This window comes from Eucyclogobius newberryi, unplaced genomic scaffold, assembly GCF_026437365.1.
Source record: "Eucyclogobius newberryi isolate DKJ021-1_F unplaced genomic scaffold, fEucNew1.0.hap1 SCAF_13, whole genome shotgun sequence".
Lineage (NCBI taxonomy): Eukaryota > Metazoa > Chordata > Actinopteri > Gobiiformes > Gobiidae > Eucyclogobius > Eucyclogobius newberryi.
The window spans coordinates 33047697-33070221 of record NW_027315757.1 but is presented as its reverse complement, the minus strand read 5'-3'; the positions used below and the strand labels follow the sequence as shown (position 1 = coordinate 33070221).

General features: G+C 39.0%; 1 protein-coding gene across 1 annotated transcript; it reads right to left on the bottom strand.

The window, feature by feature from the left end:
- Window positions 1-3718: 3718 nt before the first annotated feature.
- LOC140357722 (homeobox protein Dlx4a-like) lies at window positions 3719-18659 on the bottom strand. Its single transcript, XM_072442237.1, has 3 exons — window positions 18176-18659; window positions 16383-16579; window positions 3719-4017 (listed from the first exon to the last, which is right to left on the bottom strand). Exons 1-3 carry the CDS (start codon window positions 18477-18479, stop codon window positions 3775-3777), a joined length of 744 nt encoding a protein of 247 aa, XP_072298338.1. The 5' UTR covers window positions 18480-18659; the 3' UTR covers window positions 3719-3774.
- Between the last annotated feature and the right edge of the window lie 3866 nt (window positions 18660-22525).

Sequence of the window (22525 nt, the reverse complement as noted above, 5' to 3'; positions counted from 1 at the left end):
GCCTGCGTGGAAGCTAACTCTCCTTTTCTGCCATTGTTTGGTTGATTTCTGCCTCTGAAATGATTTGCATGTCTCTTTCCAACGAGCAACATAAGGATATGGGGCCAACTGTGTTCAATAACCAGTCACAACAAATACAGTCCTCTTTGACAGCCCCTGTGTGTCTCTTGAGCCTGTCCTTGTGTGTTTGGCCGCTCTCCTCACGTGCCCTCTGCAGCAGACGAGCCTCGTTCTGGGCCCCGGCTCGGCTCCTGATGGCTCTGCGGGTTTATTAGGACAACATGACGCACCTGAAGTCTGTGAAACAAACTCTTCCATAAAAGTGTGGTGTGATGCTGGCCGCGAGCAACAGGATGGGAAGTGTTGAAAGAGATGTTTGATCCTCCGAAAGGAAAGAAGACATCATTAAGAAAAAGGTCAGCGCGAGCTAACGTAATTAGCTCAACGTTCCCCCACAAATATGGCCGTCACACACAACGCCGGGACCCTCAGCTCTTATGGTTAAGCCGTCGCAATCAAACAAACGCACATGTCCTGAGATGACACATGCTTAAATAAAAGTACAGTTACAGAGCTAAAAACGTGCAAGTCGGTCACTGCTGCCCAATTTGTAGTCTACTTAAGTAACAAGTACACAAAAACCTTTAGATGCATTTGAAAAACAATTTCCTACCTACATTACTGGTAGTTTAAACAGTTTAAAGCTGAATGAATTAATCTGCAATCCACATGATCTGCAGGCTCCTGGAGCTCTAGCAAATCAGAGCAGGCAAAGCAGCGCTGTTATTTGAGTCTGTACGAGTTAAGAAAGGAGCAGTGAGACCACCACAGTGCTGATTTTAAAAGTTACCCATACAAGTAAATGGTTAGAATTATATTAAATTACAAAAAAAGTGCATGTTTAAAAATACCATCCCAAATATCTACTCAATTATAGTAACATGAGTAGTTACTTTTCACCACGTTTTTTTTTTGTGTGCGTTCAGCAGAATTTTGAAAGAAAAATCAGACCGCTACACGTTGTTATCATCTACCGTATTTTCCGGACTATAAGTTGCACCTTTTTCCGAAGTTTTGGCCGGGGTGCGACTTGTACTTATATTTATACTCATATACTTATACTTATACTCTGGAGCGACTTGTATGTGATATTATTTGTTATTTTCACACTTGGAACCCCTTTTCATATTCCAGAGCGACTTATATATGTTTTTTTCTTCTCTATTATGCATTTTTTGGCTGGTGCGACTTATACTCCGGTGCGACTTATAGTCCAGAAAATATGGTCATTAGAAAAGTCTATTGCAAAGGTGTAAGATGGAGCCAATGTGGCCACTATTTGAAGCGTTGTGATGAGAGCCCTGCTTCACTTTCACCTCGGAAAAAGCTGTTCTAAATCTGTGCCAGTGGCGAAAAAGGACCAAGTTAGATAGAGTTAAATACTTCCTCCTTTAATGAGTTGAAAATAAGGTTTTGCAGCTTTAAGGAGCAACAATAAGTACTCCACTCAAAAACACCCTCAATAACCTGAATTCTTTATATTCTATTGTATCATCTGGTGTTGAAACCTGCAGCGTCTAACGGTTCAGGGGTCGTCTTAGTTCCCCCCTCTAGAACTATTAGTATAACATATGAAATAGAACATATTTGGGTGATTCCCCAACACAATCTGCATATGCATGATATCGCATGGCTCCAGCTAAAACAGTGACGATAGTTTAAAACCACAGGATGTTTGGGAACGAAAGAATTTCACTATTGGACAAACAGTAAATTTGAAACAGTGATCATGTGACTTTTGTTTACGTGCTCCGGAACCTCTGAAGACACATGCTCTGCACATGTTAATAACACCGAGACTTTAATGGACCTCAAATAACAAAAGTTTATCACATTTATAAATTAAACAAATTAAGGATTAGTTTGGACTGATCCATTCTGATAATCTGGCACTTCCTGTTCTCCGGGCCCCGGGCTGAAGGATATTCCCTTGACTAACAATTACACATAATTACACCGTCTGAGTGAAAGCGTTATTTAACAAGCTATGTCCTAAATTACCTATAATTGACACGGTCATTTTATAAAATCATTGACGAAGTCCGACGACTCGCTGCGTTTCCAGATGTCTGCAGGGCGAGCGCCGTGACCCTCGTCTTCTGATTTATGACTCCAGAGAAAACCGAGAGGAAAGTGTTGTTTCAATATGTCAGCAAGAATACGACCGATGTTATCTCTGCACAGACCCACGCCAAAGACATCACTGCTGCTCCGCTGATGAATATGTTTTCAACAACAAAGTCATTGGTTCATAGGGATTCATTAATTTGAAAGTTTATCAAGCCAAAGCAACGCGGAAAAACATTTGTTCAGTCTTTTTGGGTGGAATAGTTTGGACTGCTCCATTGACATAAAAGGAGGATCAGACGGGGGTTTGTGGCACGGCAAAAACATTCACATTCATTCAATCCCACAAGAACAACTGGAACACAATTCATTTTCCAAAACTGTAAATCGATTTTTTGGGAATCGATCTTAAACTGAAATTACAGTCATTTTTTATCCTGAGCTGAAACAAAAGCCATTGTGTTGCTAAAATCCGTGCAGAAATGTTATATTTTTGTGGACATTAAAACACATTCTAAATGAACTGTTATTTGCCGATGGGATAAGTGCCCTTGTCATTTTCACCCAGACAATCAGCGAGACATTATTGAAGCCCTAAAGATCTACTTTGTCTTAGTTGTTTGGCAGCGTCATGTTCAGATGAGCTGAATAAAAAAGCTGAGACTGTCCTAGAAATGCATGAAAATAAAGGCAAGGCAAGTTTTCAATTGAGCAAAAAGACTCAAAGACTAAAAACAGCCTACGTTTTCAATTCCCTGTTTTATTACTGTTAAATGTCACTTGAGAAGTCGATTTTTAACCAAAAAGAGTGCATCTTACAGTATTACCCTGTTAAACGTACAACATAAAATACTCACCAAACAAAACTGTTCTATGTCTTTTAGGACATTTAGATGCACCAGAAATACCTGAAATGTCCAGAAATAACTGGCGTTTTACCTCAGACATGAGCGTGTCGGCTCTGCTTTTCTAAAGACACATATCCAAACCCAAAACCTTCCGAATGTGACAGCGCCGTCCCAACTGAGAAATGAAAAAAATAACACAAGAAACCAAAGTCCACGGGGTTTTTGAAAGTTCTAGTCATTGAAGGAAATATTCCACTGAGGACAATCTTTCCCTGTCTCATTTCAGGGTGAATTCTAACATTTCTCAATAATAACAACAACTTAACAACCAAAAGGGGCCATAAAAGTAACAAATAAAAGTAATCACCTTTAAACATTCTTTCCTTGTTCAACTACAGGTGTTCTTCAAATGCTTTTAGTTAAAGTATTGTAAACATGTGATATCTGTTAAGCAGTCCTTGACTTCTTTAGTATTTCTTGTTTTATAACTTAACATAATGCATATATCTGTCAGAGAAATCATTTTAGTTAGTTTAGTTAATTTTAGTCAAACAAATGTCAACAATTTCAAACAGTTAGGAGTCTGTCGCCCTCTACTGGCAAGAGTAGGACAAGGAATGAGCATTAATGGGCTCCGCTATAAGCGACATATGCGACAGATGCAGGGAACAATAACATCACCATCATATTTAACGCTTCACAAAGACGTAACACAAGCTCTTGACGTTTACCCTCAAGAATTGCAGTCGACAGAAAAAAAAATACAAAATAAAACGGATGGTGCTGGATGTCTTGGTGGTCACATCATCTGAGTTCTGGGCACTGAGTCCTGCTGGTGTCCCGGGTACCAGTGTCCGAAATTGTTCATGTAAGCTCCCGAGTGCACGGGCGCGGCTTTGGAGGCCATGCTGATGTCCCACAGGGAGCAGGGGGAGGACGAGGAGGCGGGCGGAGGGGCCAGGTGCTCCCCCTCCACGCCGCACGGGCCGTTCTTCATGATCTTTTTGTACTTGGAGCGCTTATTTTGGAACCATATTTTCACCTGAACGAGACAAAAGGAAACATGCTGGTTAGAGTGGCAGAGGTCAAATGTACCAAGTGTGCTCCAAGTGCTCGAATGTGATTCACAAGCCAGACACAAATCAATATTGGGCGGCAAGATGTATATCGCAATCTAATCAAAATCACAATTTGAATGGTCGCAATGAGCAAATCACAAAGACAAATATTACTGTACTTAAACATACTGCGCGATTGTGTATAAATCCTGCTAACTCTGTAGTTTTTTATAATATTTCAGTCTTCTCCCAAATATGTCGGTGTAATCCCTCATTCGTCCAGGCGTGTTCCATAGTAGAAAAAGCTTCAGTTGTAGTCATCTGGTGTTAGGTATGCAAACTGAGTCCAGATGACTACAACTGAAGCTTTTTCTACTATCTTCTCCCAAATGTGGATGCTCCTGAACATAATGTGCAGTTTAACAGAATCCAACAACTAAGGCATGAATCACAAATCTAATTCCAAATGCAATGTTTGTCAGAAAAATAAAAGCAATTCGATATTTCGACAAAATTGTTCAGCCGTTATTAGAAATAAAGGGGAGATATTATACTTTAATGAGAGTTTAACCTCGTGACAACAGTGTTTCCACATCATTAGTTTAGTCAAAGTTGTGTTTGATGACTTCGAGTGATCAGCATAGTCCTGTTTTCAACTACCCCCTAACCCCGCCCACAGCCAAATTCAACATTGTTACGTCATGTTAGGTTACACGACCCTACAATGTTACGTCATGTTAGGTTACATGACTCTACAATGGTACGTCATGTTAGGTTACATGACTCTACAATGTTACGTCATGTTAGGTTACATGACTCTACAATGTTACGTCATGTTAGGTTACATGACTCTACAATGTTACGTCATGTTAGGTTACATGACTCTACAACGTTACGTCATGTTAGGTTACATGACTCTACAATGTTACGTCATGTTAAGTTACATGATTCTACAATGTTACGTCATGTTAGGTTACATGACTCTACAATGTTACGTCATGTTAGGTTACATGACTCTACAATGTTACGTCATGTTAGGTTACATGACTCTACAATGTTATGTCATGTTAGGTTACATAACACTACAATGTTACGTCATGTTAGGTTACATGACTCTACAATGTTACGTCATGTTAGGTTACATGATTCTACAATGTTACGTCATGTTAGGTTACATGATTCTACAATGTTACGGCATGTTAAGTTACATGATTCTACAATGTGACGTCATGTTAGGTTACATGACTCTACAATGTTACGTCATGTTAGGTTACATGATTCTACAATGTTACGTCATGTTAGGTTACATGACTCTACAATGTTACGGCATGTTAAGTTACATGATTCTACAATGTGACGTCATGTTAGGTTACATGACTCTACAATGTTACGTCATGTTAGGTTACATGACTCTACAATGTGACGTCATGTTAAGTTACATGATTCTACAACGTTACGTCATGTTAGGTTACATGATTCTACAACATTACGTCATGTTAGGTTACATGACTCTACAATGTTACGTCATGTCAAGTTACATGACACTACAATGTTACGTCATGTTAATTTACATGACTCTACAATGTTATGTCATGTTAGGTTACATGACTCTACAATGTTATGTCATGTTAGGTTACATGACTATACAATGTTACGTCATGTTAGGTTACATGACTCTACAATGTTACGTCATGTTAGGTTACATGATTCTACAATGTTACGTCATGTTAAGTTACATGATTGTACAATGTTACGTCATGTTAGGTTACATGATTCTACAATGTTACGTCATGTTAAGTTACATGATTCTACAATGTTACGTCATGTTAAGTTACATGATTCTACAATGTGACGTCATGTTAGGTTACATGACTCTACAATGTTACGTCATGTTAAGTTACATGATTCTACAATGTGACGTCATGTTAGGTTACATGATTCTACAATGTTACGTCATGTTAGGTTACATGACTCTACAATGTTACGTCATGTTAAGTTACATGATTCTACAATGTTACGTCATGTTAGGTTACATAACACTACAATGTTACGTCATGTTAGGTTACATGACTCTACAATGTTACGTCATGTTAGGTTACATGATTCTACAATGTTACGTCATGTTAGGTTACATGACTCTACAATGTTACGTCATGTTAAGTTACATGATTCTACAATGTCGTCATGTTAGGTTACATGATTCTACAATGTTATGTCATGTTAGGTTACATGACTCTACAATGTTACGTCATGTTAGGTTACATGACTCTACAATGTTACGTCATGTTAAGTTACATGACTCTACAATGTTACGTGATGTTAAGTTACATGATTCTACAATGTGACGTCATGTTAGGTTACATGACTCTACAATGTTACGTCATGTTAGGTTACATGACTCTACAATGTTACGTCATGTTAGGTTACATGACTCTACGATGTTACGTCATGTTACGTCATGTTAGGTTACATGACTCTACATTTTACGCCATGTTAAGTTACATGATTCTACAATGTGACGTCATGTTAGGTTACATGACTCTACAATGTTACGTCATGTTAGGTTACATGACTCTACAATGTTACGTCATGTTAGGTTACATGACTCTACAATGTTACGTCATGTTAGGTTACATGACTCTACAATGTTACGTCATGTTAGGTTACATGACTCTACAACGTTACGTCATGTTAGGTTACATGACTCTACAATGTTACGTCATGTTAGTTTACATGACTCTACAACGTTACGTCATGTTAGGTTACATGACTCTACAATGTTACGTCATGTTAGGTTACATGACTCTACAATGTTACGTCATGTTAAGTTACATGATTCTACAATGTTACGTCATGTTAGGTTACATGACTCTACAATGTTACGTCATGTTAGGTTACATGACTCTACAATGTTATGTCATGTTAGGTTACATAACACTACAATGTTACGTCATGTTAGGTTACATGACTCTACAATGTTACGTCATGTTAGGTTACATGACTCTACAATGTTACGGCATGTTAAGTTACATGATTCTACAATGTGACGTCATGTTAGGTTACATGACTCTACAATGTGACGTCATGTTAGGTTACATGACTCTACAATGTTACGTCATGTTAGGTTACATGACTCTACAATGTGACGTCATGTTAAGTTACATGATTCTACAACGTTACGTCATGTTAGGTTACATGATTCTACAACGTTACGTCATGTTAGGTTACATGACTCTACAATGTTACGTCATGTTAATTTACATGACTCTACAATGTTATGTCATGTTAGGTTACATGACTCTACAATGTTATGTCATGTTAGGTTACATGACTATACAATGTTACGTCATGTTAGGTTACATGACTCTACAATGTTACGTCATGTTAGGTTACATGATTCTACAATGTTACGTCATGTTAAGTTACATGATTCTACAATGTTACGTCATGTTAAGTTACATGATTCTACAATGTGACGTCATGTTAGGTTACATGACTCTACAATGTTACGTCATGTTAAGTTACATGATTCTACAATGTGACGTCATGTTAGGTTACATGATTCTACAATGTTACGTCATGTTAGGTTACATGACTCTACAATGTTACGTCATGTTAAGTTACATGATTCTACAATGTTACGTCATGTTAGGTTACATAACACTACAATGTTACGTCATGTTAGGTTACATGACTCTACAATGTTACGTCATGTTAGGTTACATGATTCTACAATGTTACGTCATGTTAGGTTACATGACTCTACAATGTTACGTCATGTTAAGTTACATGATTCTACAATGTCGTCATGTTAGGTTACATGATTCTACAATGTTATGTCATGTTAGGTTACATGACTCTACAATGTTACGTCATGTTAGGTTACATGACTCTACAATGTTACGTCATGTTAAGTTACATGACTCTACAATGTTACGTGATGTTAAGTTACATGATTCTACAATGTGACGTCATGTTAGGTTACATGACTCTACAATGTTACGTCATGTTAGGTTACATGACTCTACGATGTTACGTCATGTTAGGTTACATGACTCTACGATGTTACGTCATGTTACGTCATGTTAGGTTACATGACTCTACATTTTACGCCATGTTAAGTTACATGATTCTACAATGTGACGTCATGTTAGGTTACATGACTCTACAATGTTACGTCATGTTAGGTTACATGACTCTACAATGTTACGTCATGTTAGGTTACATGACTCTACAACGTTACGTCATGTTAGGTTACATGACTCTACAACGTTACGTCATGTTAGGTTACATGATTCTACAATGTGACGTCATGTTAGGTTACATGACACTACAATGTTACGTCATGTTAGGTTACATGACTCTACAATGTTACGTCATGTTAGGTTACATGACACTACAATGTTATATCATGTTAGGTTACATGACTCTACAATGTTACGTCATGTTAGGTTACATGACTCTACAATGTTACGTCATGTTAGGTTACATGATTCTACAATGTTACGTCATGTTAGGTTACATGATTCTACAATGTTACGTCATGTTAGGTTACATGACTCTACAATGTTACGTCATGTTAGGTTACATGATTCTACAATGTTACGTCATGTTAGGTTACATGACTCTACAATGTTACGTCATGTTAGGTTACATGATTCTACAATGTGACGTCATGTTAGGTTACATGTTAGGCCTTTAATATTATTATGAAAGAAGTTGTCTTTTAAACTTATAAAAGAAACTGCAGGAAAGTCAGTTACAGTGAAGGTCTATTCAGCGTCGAAATTAGTATCATTATCATTATTGAAAGTGTATAGAGTAAAAAAAGACACCACCTCGTGACATCAGCTGGTGGAAAAGAGTGTGGATACGAATATCATAAGATGAATGTGCACAATCACACAAACATGCATGAATTAAATACAACCAAAACACACAACCTCATATCTATTCATCTTTACAACTCTCTATCTACTCACACACGTCTCATTTACGACGCATTGTGCCAAAGTCTCTCGTAAAAAATGATATCGTGGTCTTTGTACACGAACAGCAACCACGCTGACTCCGTTTGGCTTTAATCATCAACATTAATCTACAAGGTGCTCCTCTGATGTAGATAGAAGTTGGCGTGCGCGTTGCTTTGATAGCCAGCCTTGCAAATTGAGCATCAAATTTCATGTAAATGCTTGTCAGGCAACTGTCATCTCTGTGGGAGCGCCACTACATCATAAATAATTGCACACAGCGAGGGCCCAAACCTCTCACTGCACTGAAAATACTAGCACTTCCAAATACTCTGCCGAGCTATCAAAGTACCAAGAAACGAAAACGCACTTTAACTTGTGTTTTATGGAAGATATTCTGCTCTATAAAGCTTCACTTAGGCAAATTAACTTAATATAAAGACATTTAAACACTTTCCCCCCAATTAAATCGAACCCAACTGTCACACGTCGTCTTTGTCTCGAATCGGCAAGAATTCAAATGTAGCTTTTTAATTACGTCGCTATTGTTCTGTTCTACGCACTGACGTCAATTACTGGCAGAATACTATCGCCGTCACTTCATAAATAAAACCTACGACGCCTCGGCCCACGAAACAAAAACCCGATCATCGGCGCGGAGATATGGGAAGTGTATCTTATGGCGGGGAGTCCATCAACAGCCCGTTAAGCTAATGCAGCCGCAGCGAGAGGATTTCGACTGTAATTATTGGTTTTGTGTTACAAGTGCGACGTGGGGCCTGACAGTTTTCCCTGAGAGTGCCGTTAATGACACCGGAGGGTGGCGGAGAGAAGAACCAGGTGCTGCCGGCGTTATGGTGTGAAAAGGTTCCATACAATATTTTATTTGGCCAGATTGATGGATGTTTTAAAATCCGAGTGAGAGCCTTAAAATACTTTCTGTAATATCCTCCGTCCGTATAACTGCTAAATAAGAGTGTTACTTTTGTTTTTTGAGTTTTTTATAAGAGCTTTTCTCTTTAGAGTGTTTTTTTTTAAGCTTTCTATAAGTTATATTTGTATTTTGCTTCAACATTAACTCTTCTCCGTCACTTCCAACGCTATATTTTCCCCTTCAACCGCTGCTTACGTGCCGTTTCTGCAATAAATGTAAATAAAAGAATAATGAATAATAATAAATACAAAAATCTGTAAATAAGAGAGTTTTGTCACTATTACTATTTTTTTTTTCTTTTACTTTTTATTAAGAATATAAGAGGTATAAGAATATAAGAGTTTTTTGTAAGAGCTTTTCTTTTTAGAGTGTTTTTTTTAAAATAAGTTATCTGTTCTTTTACTTCTGTACCTACTTGTGTTGCAACCCTGAAATTTCCCCATTACGTTGACAAATAAAGGCTTATCTTATAACCAGAGGTGGATTGTCAGTTTCATTTCTATCATTAGTTTTGGCGCCACTTTATAATAACTACACCTTAATAAAGCATAAACAAAGACTGAATTCATAATGGACGTATACTTTATTAAACTTTTTGTGCGTCCAAATGTATGGCTCACTTTTCTAATGCATTCTGGGCTTTTCACGACTGTCTGAGCCCAGAGCGAGTGAAGCTAACAAACAATAGCATGCTAACGGCACACTTCCTGCTTCACGGAGAATGATAGAGAGTCAGTGTTTTTACAATATACCAAACAGCTTTGACTTCGACCATTTAATGAAGTACTACGCCTAAATCATCCTTAAAAATAACTACTTCTGGTTTTCAAAGTAATTTTCAACACAAAATTTAATTTTAGTTTTTTTTTATAATACCATGTGTTCTTCTAGTTATGATATAGATTGATATATCATTTCAAAAAGTATTCAGAAAGAGGCCAATTTTGCTCAGTTAAAATGATTTATTTCAGTATCAATATTTGTTCGAGTGAGAATTTAGTTTCGATACTTTAATTATTGATTATTTTATGGGTATATATATATATATATCCTTCCCACTGTCAGAACAGTATGTGACAAAAAATATATGAATTTCTTGCACCTTTTTTTCCCGGTCTTTTTTCATCATGACTAGAATGTGTAAATTATGTCATATTTTAATTGTCCAATAACTTTAACTCCAAATTACAAATCAAATCGTATATCATAACAACACTTAAATATGTTCACCAAATACTTTTTACATTATTTTGGGTACTATTTCACTTGTATTTGAAGTAACAGTACCCACACTTGTGTAAAATATTTGGCTTCTCTATAACAATTTGTCTTATAGTTTAGTGAAAACAGTGTCCAATAAAGCTTCTCCTGGCAGCAATAATATTCATGCAATTGTTATATTTGTATTTGACTTCAACATTAACACTTCTCCGTCACTTCCAACGCTGTATTTTCTCCTTCAGCCGCCGCTTACGTCCCGTTTCTGCCCTGGACACGGTGGAGTCGCACAGAAAATGGCTGCTGCTGCTGCTGCTGCTGCTGCTGCTGCTGCTGCTGCTGCTGCTGCTGCTGCTGCTGCTGCTGCTGCTGCTGCTCCTGCTCCTGCTGCTGCTGCTGCTGCTGCTGCTCCTGCTGCTGCTGCTGCTGCTGCTGCTGCTGCTGCTGCTGCTGCTGCTGCTGCTCCTGCTGCTGCTCCTGCTCCTGCTGCTGCTGCTGCTGCTGCTCCTGCTGCTGCTGCTGCTGCTGCTCCTGCTGCTGCTCCTGCTCCTGCTGCTGCTGCTGCTGCTCCTGCTGCTGCTGCTGCTGCTGCTGCTGCTGCTGCTGCTGCTGCTGCTGCTGCTGCTGCTGCTGCTGCTCCTGCTCCTGCTGCTGCTGCTGCTGCTCCTGCTGCTGCTCCTGCTGCTGCTGCTGCTGCTCCTGCTGCTGCTCCTGCTGCTGCTCCTGCTGCTGCTCCTGCTGCTGCTGCTGCTGCTCCTGCTGCTGCTCCTGCTGCTGCTGCTGCTGCTGCTGCTGCTGCTGCTGCTGGCCGTCTTCCTAATGGAGCAGTGTCCAGACAGGGCTGTGCTATGCGATCCCTATCTTACACACTGTTTATATTTCCACTCAGAGTACACGCAGTACACACTCACAGGAGTCGGGTACACGCAGTACACACTCGCAGGAGCCGGGTACACGCAGTACACACTCGCAGGAGCCGGGTACACGCAGTACACACTCGCAGGAGCCGGGTACACGCAGTACACACTCGCAGGAGCCGGGTACACGCAGTACACACTCGCAGGAGCCGGGTACACACAGTACACACTCGCATGAGCCGGGTACACACAGTACACACTCGCATGAGCCGGGTACACACAGTACACAGTCGCAGGAGCCGGGTACACGAAGTACACACTCGCAGGAGCCGGGTACACAAAGTACACACTCGCAGGAGCCGGGTACACGCAGTACACACTCGCAGGAGCCGGGTACACGAAGTACACACTCGCAGGAGCCGGGTACACGCAGTACACACTCGCAGGAGCCGGGTACACGCACACCCATGTGAACGTGACACATACTTTTGTAGCGGTTCGTTTCTCAGTCGGGTTACGGAGGATTCCTGGAGGTACAGGGGGAATTTACCAGTTTTAGCATTTCTTTTTGTCTGCGTAATTCCACATTTAAAAAGTGGGTGAGAGGTGTTTCCCCCCATGGTACAGTGGTTTAAGGCGTTGCACATGTGCGGAGTCATAGGTTCAGTTCTTGACCTTGAACATTTTCCGAAAAAGTCTATATTTTCTCTCCCCATTTCCCGCTACAGCTTTCCTGTGTCATAAAACAAACACAATGTAATAATTGACAATATCGTCCTCGCTCAAGTTAACATTTTAGAATAGCATGACTTATTTGCACATCAATAATATTATATTGTCCTCTATTGTGTTTTATTGAGTTGCTTTTGTATCATACTTATTTTTATTGACGTTCATTATAGTTTACATATTCCAGAATGAACGTTCATATCACTGTTTTGTGTCCATCTGTCTGTTGTTCAAATTCAACTACATTCGAATATTAGCTTTGCAGCAGAAATGTTCATTAATGTGCAATGTTTATGTTCAGACAAATACATACAACGCTTAATGTACTTCATAGAATTTAAAAACAACTTTTGATATGCCTTTTTTTTTATTAAACACGTTTGACATATTTTGACAAATCTCTAGAACAAAATTTGTTGTTTTCAGTGCATTTTCTGTACAACCTGTAAAGTTATATCTACATTTTTCTCTATTATGTTCAGTGACACTGATCAAATCGTAATGACCCATAATGGCCACTCACAGTAATTGCTACAATATCCAAATTTGCTTTGCTTTGTGCTGCGGTTTATGACAAGTTGAAGTGGAGCCAGCGATGATTTTTAGACACGTCCATTAACGACTAATAATACACGAAGGATGTAACTTTTTTTCTTTGTCTGCCAGGTTTGTTTCATTCTTTCGTGGCACAGTGGCATTCAAAGCCACTTTTCCACCACAAAAGTCGAAATGGAAGCGAGTGGATGATCTCTTACTCCCACTGTAAACAGAGCTGCGGTGGTTAATTCAAACGGGATTATAGGGCAAACCTCTGGCATTTATGCTCACTCAGCACGGGCAAATACAGGCCACATAAAAACACTCAAGCAAACAAACTGAGGGATAAATATTGTGCATTGTAACGTGGTAGAACTGAGTAATAAAGTAAAATCTCGATAGTTAGACAATATTATGTCAGTCCAACAGAAATGTGTTTTAACATGTCTTTAAACGTTATATATTCGAGTTTTAATTATCAGTCATTATCATTTTTACTTACAATATTCAAATATATGAGAAAAATATAATACTATAATAATAATAATATAAATATACAATATAGCATGAAAATATAGCATACATAATAAATATTACAAGAATACAAATATAGATTTTTTTTCCTATTAAGTTTTTTGTTAAGAAGAATAATATTAAAGAAAAAAATTATAAACTTAGTTAGGTTTAGTTAAGTGCAAGCAGTAAATATACGTCTTAATTTAGTTGTTTTTATATCACTGAACTGGCCTGTAATTATAGTTTTAGAGAAAGAAAATGTTAGTGTAAATTTAAATGAAGTGGCACCAGGTAAATCCATTGGAGCCGTGTTGCCACTGTGCATGAGTTTATGAGCATTAATCCAGAATAACCTTTGCATGTGTACACTTTATAAGGCTTCGTTTCACTGCGTAAATGGAGGCATTTAATTGCACTGACGATCCCAGCCAGAAAATGACAACATTTTTTAAGAATGTGCCGACGCCTCTTCGACCTTTCACGCCGACCTTAAACCGTCTCCTGTGTGACCTTCATTAAAACAACAACCTAAACTGTACATCGACTTCAGATAGAAACGATTTTATGCATAAATGGAAAATGTTTGAAACTGAAATGCCATGATCTTAATTCAAATTGTCAATAAAAAAAAAAATCATGTTACAAACTACTATTATTTTTGTTTTGTTTTATTCCTCAAAGTGTTCATTGTTTTACTATATCCAGTATTCTAAAATCTATTGTTGGGTTCTGATCCTTCCAAATACATTTCAGGAGAAATTTTGTATCCAATCGCCAAAGGAAATAGTCAATATCAACATGCCATGTTAGGGTTGTCAAAACGTATCAATCCCCAGATACTCAACTGGACAATTACTGATACTTGAACAAAACCCACAGACGACGTGGACCTTTGGTGTGACAAGGGGCTTCATCTTTATCAAGTCAGTGGGGGGACATTAGAGAAACTACTATTATTTTGTGGTAAGACATCCAGTGCGGTTTTAATATAATTGTGGTGTTAAAATCGGGCTCATGAATTAAGCCCATATTGAAATCCAGTTTGAAAAGTTCGTGGCACTACACACCACGGCCACGTCACACACATGATCTTTGGGTTTTAGTTCCTGTCGTTGTATAGAGTTTATTTACGGACTGAAAAACAAGAGAGAATGATTTTAAACTATTTAAATGTGTTTCTTTACTTTTCCTCCCTCATGTTCGACAGTGAAGCTTTTGTCTCACTAATATCTATTTGTTTTATGAGTGTTTAACCTTGTTATAATGGTGTTTTCTCATCAGTATTTTACTCAAAGTTGTGTTTTTGATTGATTCCTACATGTTTGACTGATCCTATTGTCCTGCAGTTGAGTGCACAGTTGAGTTTCACCTACCCCCTATCCCCGCCCAAATCCCTGTACTCAGTTGTGATCATTACGGAAATTTAGACTCAAATTTGTCCATGTAGGGTTAAAAACTGTCATGTGGTCACTATTAAAAAACAAACAAAAAACATTTAAATGACAATCTGCTGTTAGGCAGTTCGGCGGTTTTAAACAGGAAGTCAATGGACTATTACTAAGTCGTTCTGAAAATGTGTAAAATAATGATCATCTAACAGTATATTATATTATAACAGTCATAGTTCAATAAAAAGTTCAAACTACATTAAAAAAATAAACATGATAGTCTCCTTTAATTTTTCTTTATTTTCCATTTTGCCGTAAGTTGCTCCCTCGTTGTAGCTTGTTGGCTAACGGCACTTTTCCTTGGCCCACAACAGTTAATTTTCTCAACATACAGACATGTACAGCTTATTTTATTAGTATATATGATTTTTTTAATTTACATTGTTGCAGCTCTTTATCGTTTTAATTGTCTTTTGAGCTTTCACAGGAACAGATTTCATTACTTATTCATTTTGATACTGTCAAAATTTCAAATGCCATGTGTCATCTGCATAACCTTTATAGCGAGTTCCATGTTGTGTCATTCGGAGTGATTCACAATTAACTGGTTTCAGAACTATTTAAAACACAATATTCTACAAAACCTGGGACTAATGCACGACTAAAGAAAAACTGGACTAAACCAGGGACAAAACCATAGCATTTCAAAAGTAGTCCCAAAGTGTCCAATTGTTAGATACTGTACCCCAGGGGCAGAATGCAGCCCTCAGACCATCTTTTGTTGGCCCTCAGGCTTGACCCAAACAACAAAAACAAGTACTTTTTACTGTCAAATTGGAAACATTCAAACATTTTGATATTTATACCAACCTATTATTAATGTTCCAAGTCTTATAAAGCTGTGGAGGCTCATTTAAACTACGTCAAAAGCAAAATTTCAAATGATTCACTTCCTTGTCGGATTGTCTGTGCCTCTCTGCTCCATATACGTTTCAAAATGCTCGGTGAATAAAGTTTGGACACTCCTGCTGTACATTATACGACTGGAAGAAAATTGATGAATGAATGATAAAATAAAAAGTTTAAAAAGTCGTTTGAAAAGCGTGATTTTGTTCCATTAGGATCAGGCATTTGTGATTTTACTATAAACAGCGTGTGGAAATGCGTGCACTTTAGCAGTCGTTGCGTTTGTGGCGGTACCTGTGTCTGCGTCAGGCCCAGTTTTGCCGCCAGGTCGGCTCTCTCGGGCAGAGCGAGGTACTGCGTCTGCTGGAAGCGCTGGTTCAGGGCTTGGAGCTGCAGGCTGGAGTAGATCGTGCGGGGCTTCCTGATCTTCTTGCCTTTGCCGTTGAGCCTCACCTCCCCGTTTTCGATCACCGCGGTGGGCTTCTCGTGGTCTGCACGGAGGAGCATTCAAGAGGACACGTCGTTTTGGGTAGTGCTGATGTATGTAGTATGACAGGTGCTTTAGTGCGTACAAGCCGTGGTTTGTACGGTGCATCATGATGAAGTAAAGGTCAATTTCTCTTTTATTGTATGGGAAAGTAAAGCTAACTCGTAGCGAACTAGTGTGTAAATGAAACCATTATTTAAAGAAGAAAGGAAAGTAAAGTAGAACATAATGTGATTTCAATGGAATGATTGGGATTTACCTCACAGAGCATGAACAATAATGCACATGTGAGTGATATTAGAGTCTGATTTACAGATGTATTCAACATGATTTGTTTATTTAGCAGGAGAATATAAAAGAAACTGATGATGAATTCTAATTTTACAGTAAAAATACTTTTGAGCCCACAATACTTTTTCATTTGATCTAAATTCATCACATAATTTACGGTGACTTTTTGTGAAGCTCAAATGCAACTTTTGAGGCTAGAAACAAACCAACTGATATTTCTACCATTTGTTGTAAAGACCTTGTGTTTAGAGCTGATGTCAGTTAGTCATTGAAAATATGTGATGGTTTACTTCCAGTCGCCTCTATTCTAGAACTCTTAAAGGGTCCACATAATCCTTTAGATATACATTTTACTTCAGTTAATACAAAAGCAATCTTTAACATGTTAGTTATATTTAGATTATTTGCAGTGATTATTTAACTTTATATAGAAACAAAAGAATGAATGGGTTGTCAATATTAAGTTCAGAAATGGTATGTTTTGCAATAAGGGTGTTTCTTTCTGTCCCTGACCTGCTGCTCGGCCACACTCGTGTTATGACAAGAGCTCACACCAGCTGTGCACAACCCCAGCCCCAAAACACACTCAGAGAACTGGAGAAATGATTGTGTGTCAGCTTCATAAACAGACAGATTTATAGCCACGTTTATGTTTTTATCTTTTGTGTGGCTCCTCTAAATTATATACTAGGTAAATGTAATAATTTATGGGAATGTACAATGATGTATGTGTTTGTATTACCAATAATGAACTAATGAGAAATAATTAAGCTTGACAAAGATGTCTGAGGAGCACAATGCATGGGCAGAACAATTCCAAAAGTGTAAAAGTGTAAATGTCCAGTGAAACAGGAACGCTGTGGGCCGTAATGAGACTCAGTGACCGAGGCCAGAAGCCCAGCTCTCACTGACTGAGGCTTTTGTGAGATCAAACATTTTTGTTGCTGAATGTAAAGTCACCTTGTAAAGCTTTATGAATATAATTCCATATTGTGGGCAAAGCTTTTTGCACCATAGATTTTTTTTTCGGGATTTCTCTCAATAAATTCTAATTTACATAGTTTAAAATAGAGTACGATTTTTTTGTTTATTTTGTTGAGAATATATATTATTTTTTTATGCATTCAACTTTTTTTTTAAAGGATTTTGAACTTTATGAACACATGCAAACATACAAGAGGCTGACACTTATTATTATTATAGGCCTGTATTATATTATTATTATTATTATTATTATTATTATTATTATTATTATTATTATTATTATTATTATTATTATTATCATTATTATCCTGTTTTTTCTACATACCATTCTCCTCTAGTCTCGCGTGGCCCAGGGCCCCGCTGTGCACGCCGGGAGCCTGGTACTGCAGATAGGCCCCGGGATGGCTGTACGGAGAGTATCCTAAAGGGCGTCCGTACGAGGCTCCAGGGGGGAAAGGGCCTTCATGCTGCGAGGGCCCCGTGTGCAAACTGTGCACCGGGTAATGAGTGTGTGACACGCCGGGGGAAGGCTGCTGGTGTCCGCCATGTCCGGGGAAGCTGTGCCCGCCGAATTCCAAAAAGGCCGACTTGGACGGGTCAGACAGATCCGGCATCGAGCTCATAGTCATTATTGGGAACAGGGCAGTGGTGCACTCTGGTCTGCTATCTCCAGCCCGGAGGCATCTTCAAACCAGCCATGACGAGGGAAAAGATCTCACATGTAAAGAACAGTTCAAAAATCAAATGTCAAACGTTGAATTCTAAAAATGGAGCTAACGGCCCGGGCCACCGCGCCGTGGTTCTGTGCTTTACTTCAGCTACATCCCGTTCTACAGATCCCTCTCTGCTCCAAACCTCTGCTCTCGGATGTCAGCGAGTTGAAAAGCAAAACGAGTTCAAACTGCACCTGACCAAAAGGTGTTTGTCCAGTAGAAACAGCGTGTTTTTGCAGCAGTGGCTCAGTAAAGACTTGTAAAGACGAGGCTGCGTGCGCTGCGCGCTGCGCTTCACTGTGACTGCGGCCGCGCGGCTCACGTCTGCCTCCGCGCGCACCGCGCGCGCAGCGCGGCACAGCGCACAGCACGCTCATTGGCTGCAGCGTCACCAACCACAGCACGAGCCACTGCCTGCACGAGGCACCGGACAGGCCCGGGCCAGCGCGGGAACACACGGAGAAAACCATTACGCACCGATCTCTGCAACAAAGAACATTATAACACCAGAGGCTCGTGCTCCGTTTAACACAGAAGATGTAAAGCTGTTCAAACTGAGGGCCGCATTCTGAAACCTCTGGAGCGGAGGGCCACAGACGTAATGACTACAGTGAATTGATCAAAATCTTCCATTTAATGTAGTTTTGATGAGTCGTCACCCCTGTAATAAAGCTTGGAACATTCAGTCAAAAATTGAGATTTGGGAATTTTGAGTTGATTTGTTTTAATAGAAGCCCATTCTGCAAACCGTCTTCTCTTAGGCTAAACATATATATTGTCCATTGCTTAACAAATGGACATTTCAATGCACACGGCCTGGCCCGGCGCACGGACGATCACAATAAACCGGCTCCTACAGTGAAATTAAAGGTGAGTTTCTCTAAAAGAGGGCTTTGGTTCTGAAAATCCTGGACAAACCGCCTGCTCTTAAAAATAGGCCCGGAGCACATAAACAAACAAGGATAGGACATGCCAAAAATAAAGTTAGCCCTCTCTAAATTTATTTTCACTTTAGGCCTGTTCATGCTACATGTAAAGCCAAGCCCAATGCATTTAATTACTTATTATTTATTTTAGTTAATTTACGTGCGCGAAATCGGAATTGTAATGTAATCCAATTTGTTTTTATGAATAAATACATGCCTTTATAGTTCTGTTTTCCCCCGTGTGAAACCAGCATCACCAGAGACGCGTGTATTATTGAAACGGGCCTTGCAGTTTGTGTTCTCTGAGCAGTAGAAGATACACAGAAGTACAGGAATGTTCTTGTATCCAATTAAATAATACCATCACTTGACTATGGCAGTAGTAGCCCAGATATGCCGCCACTTGACTTTTAATAACGCACTAAGTGTTTTATGAGCCCTGGAGCCGGGTCAGAGCAGAAAGGAGCAGAGTGAGGTGTTCTGGCATGTTCCTCCGCGCCTCCTCTGCCTGGTCCAGCTCATTATAAGAGGCTGATGTGAGGAGTTGTTGCGCATCAGGCGGAGCGGAGGCTTTCATGTGCGGCCAAACGCGGCCTCCTCTCCTTGATTTCACCTCCACGCACTTGGCAACACCCTCGTGCCCTCAATGCTGTGATTTAGAATGTCTCTGCCGGCTGCTGTTTACTGAACGACGCACGCATGGAAGCAAAAGCAGAGCTCACTTAAAAGTGTTTAGGCTGCAGATAGGATCTTGTGTGTCGAGATGAGATCGGAGAAAAAATAGCGAGCTCATCCATTCCAGGTTTCAGAATTATGGACAATTTGACCGTTGCCAAAGCTCTTAGCATTACACAAAAAATATTTCGTTTTAATGGGAAAAGTCCTCAAAATGCTGCATAACAGGAAGTTGAAACACCCACTGTGGCAAAAAAGGACCAATACTTGAATATGATATACACTTCAAAACATACAATATTTTTAGGCAAGTGCACAGGACGAGATATTAATCTTTCATCCAAATTTGGTCATAAACATGGTTTAAACTTGATATTGATATTGACCAGGCTTCAAAAGGTTTAAGAACCACTCATCTAATGGATCCAAATTGAAATAAATTCAGTTCTAATTCATAACTGATTTTAAGTAAAATTATTGGCAAGGAATAAGTCTGAATATAAAGTGTAACAGTTACACAAATAAACCTCCTCCTGAACAGTTTGAGTTCTTTAGTCTTGTTACGTCTGATCAATGTCTGGAGTGCAGTAATGAGAGATTATCGATTCATTGGCGATTTCATAACTTGGGATCAAATTTGAAAAGCTTTCTTAAATGTATGACTTATTTACATATTTGTAGTCTATTTAAACAGAACAGAGAGCATTACCACATTTAAAATAGTGACTAATGCCATGCTTTTCATATACAGTGCATCCGGAAAGTATTCACTTTTTCCACATTCTGTTACATTACAGCCCTATTCCAAAATGTATTCATTTTACGAACAATATCCCATAATAACAGTGTGAAAGAAGGTTTTTAGATGTATTTTAAAATGTACATGTACTTAAGTATTCACATCCACTTCCAGTTTAACTTGAGCACATTGTTTTCCCTCTGATCGTCCTTGAGATGCTTCTACAGCGTGAGTCCATTCAGTCGAATGTGTTTTAAAATATCAGTGTTAAGTTAAAGTTGAAATGGAGGCAGACCTGCTCCTTTTCCTTCATTCTTTGTGTAACTGTATGCCACTGATTTTGTATTTTATATGTGGAGAATTAAATATAATAATAATAAAAATAAAAATAATAAAAATGATGATGATGATGATAATAATAATAATAATAATAATAATAATAATAATAATTCAGTTGATTGGACATGATTTGGAAAAGCACACGCATTTAAGGCCTTACAGTGTCAGAGCCAGAGCCAAGCCTCTGAGACATGTTCACAGATCTGGGGAAGGGACAGAAACATTTCTGCAGCATTGAAGGTTCCTATGAGCACAGTGGCCTCCAACAATTGGCTAGAGCTGGCCATCCGGGCAAACTGACCAATCGGGGGAGAAGGGTCTTATCCAGAGAGGTGACCAAGAACCTGATGGAACCTTCCAGAAGAACAGCCATGATGTATGATAGAGTGGCCAGATGGAAGCCACTCCTCAGTGAAAGGCACATGGCAGTCTGGAGTTTGTCAAAAGGATCCTGAAGGACTCTGAGCAAACACAATCTGGTCTGATGAAACAGAGAGTGAACCCTTGAACAGCAAGTGTCATGTCTGGAGGAAACCTGCCCAGCACCATCCCTTCAGTGAAGCATGGTGGTCAGGATCAACAGAAAGATGAACACAGCAATGTACAGAGACATCCTTGATGAAAACCTGCTCCCGAGCGCTCAGGACCTCAGATTGGGGTAAAAGTTAATCTTCTAACAAGACACCGCCCCTAAGCGCACAGCTACGAGAACAAAGGAGTGGCAGGAGCCAGAGCCCAGACATGGACCCTATAGAACATCTCTGGAGAGATCTGAAAATGACTGTGAACCGACTCACCAACCAAACTTATTGAGGTTGTGAGGTTCAACATAGAAGACCGGGAGGAACTGCCCAAAGTGTGTCGAGCTTGTAGCATCTGAAAAGACTTGAACGCTTCAACAAAGTATTCAGCAAAGGCTGTGAATACTTTTGTATAAGTGCTTTTTCATTTTTATTACATTTTCAAAGAATTCAAGCAACCTTCTTTCACATTGTCATTATATTTGTCATTATTATTGTTTGTACAATTTTGAGGCAAATAATGAATTTAATACATTTTGTAATTAGACTGTAACATAACAACATTTGGAAAAAGTGAATACTTTCCAGATTCACTGTAGACATGCAACATGCAACACAGTGGGACATATTTTAAAAAATGTCACCTTTATTCATATTGACAAACGAAATGTCATTTGTTCAGGTAAATTTACAGAAATTATATTTAATTTATATATTTGTGCACTGTCCCTATCAAATAAATGCATCCATTTGGATGTATCT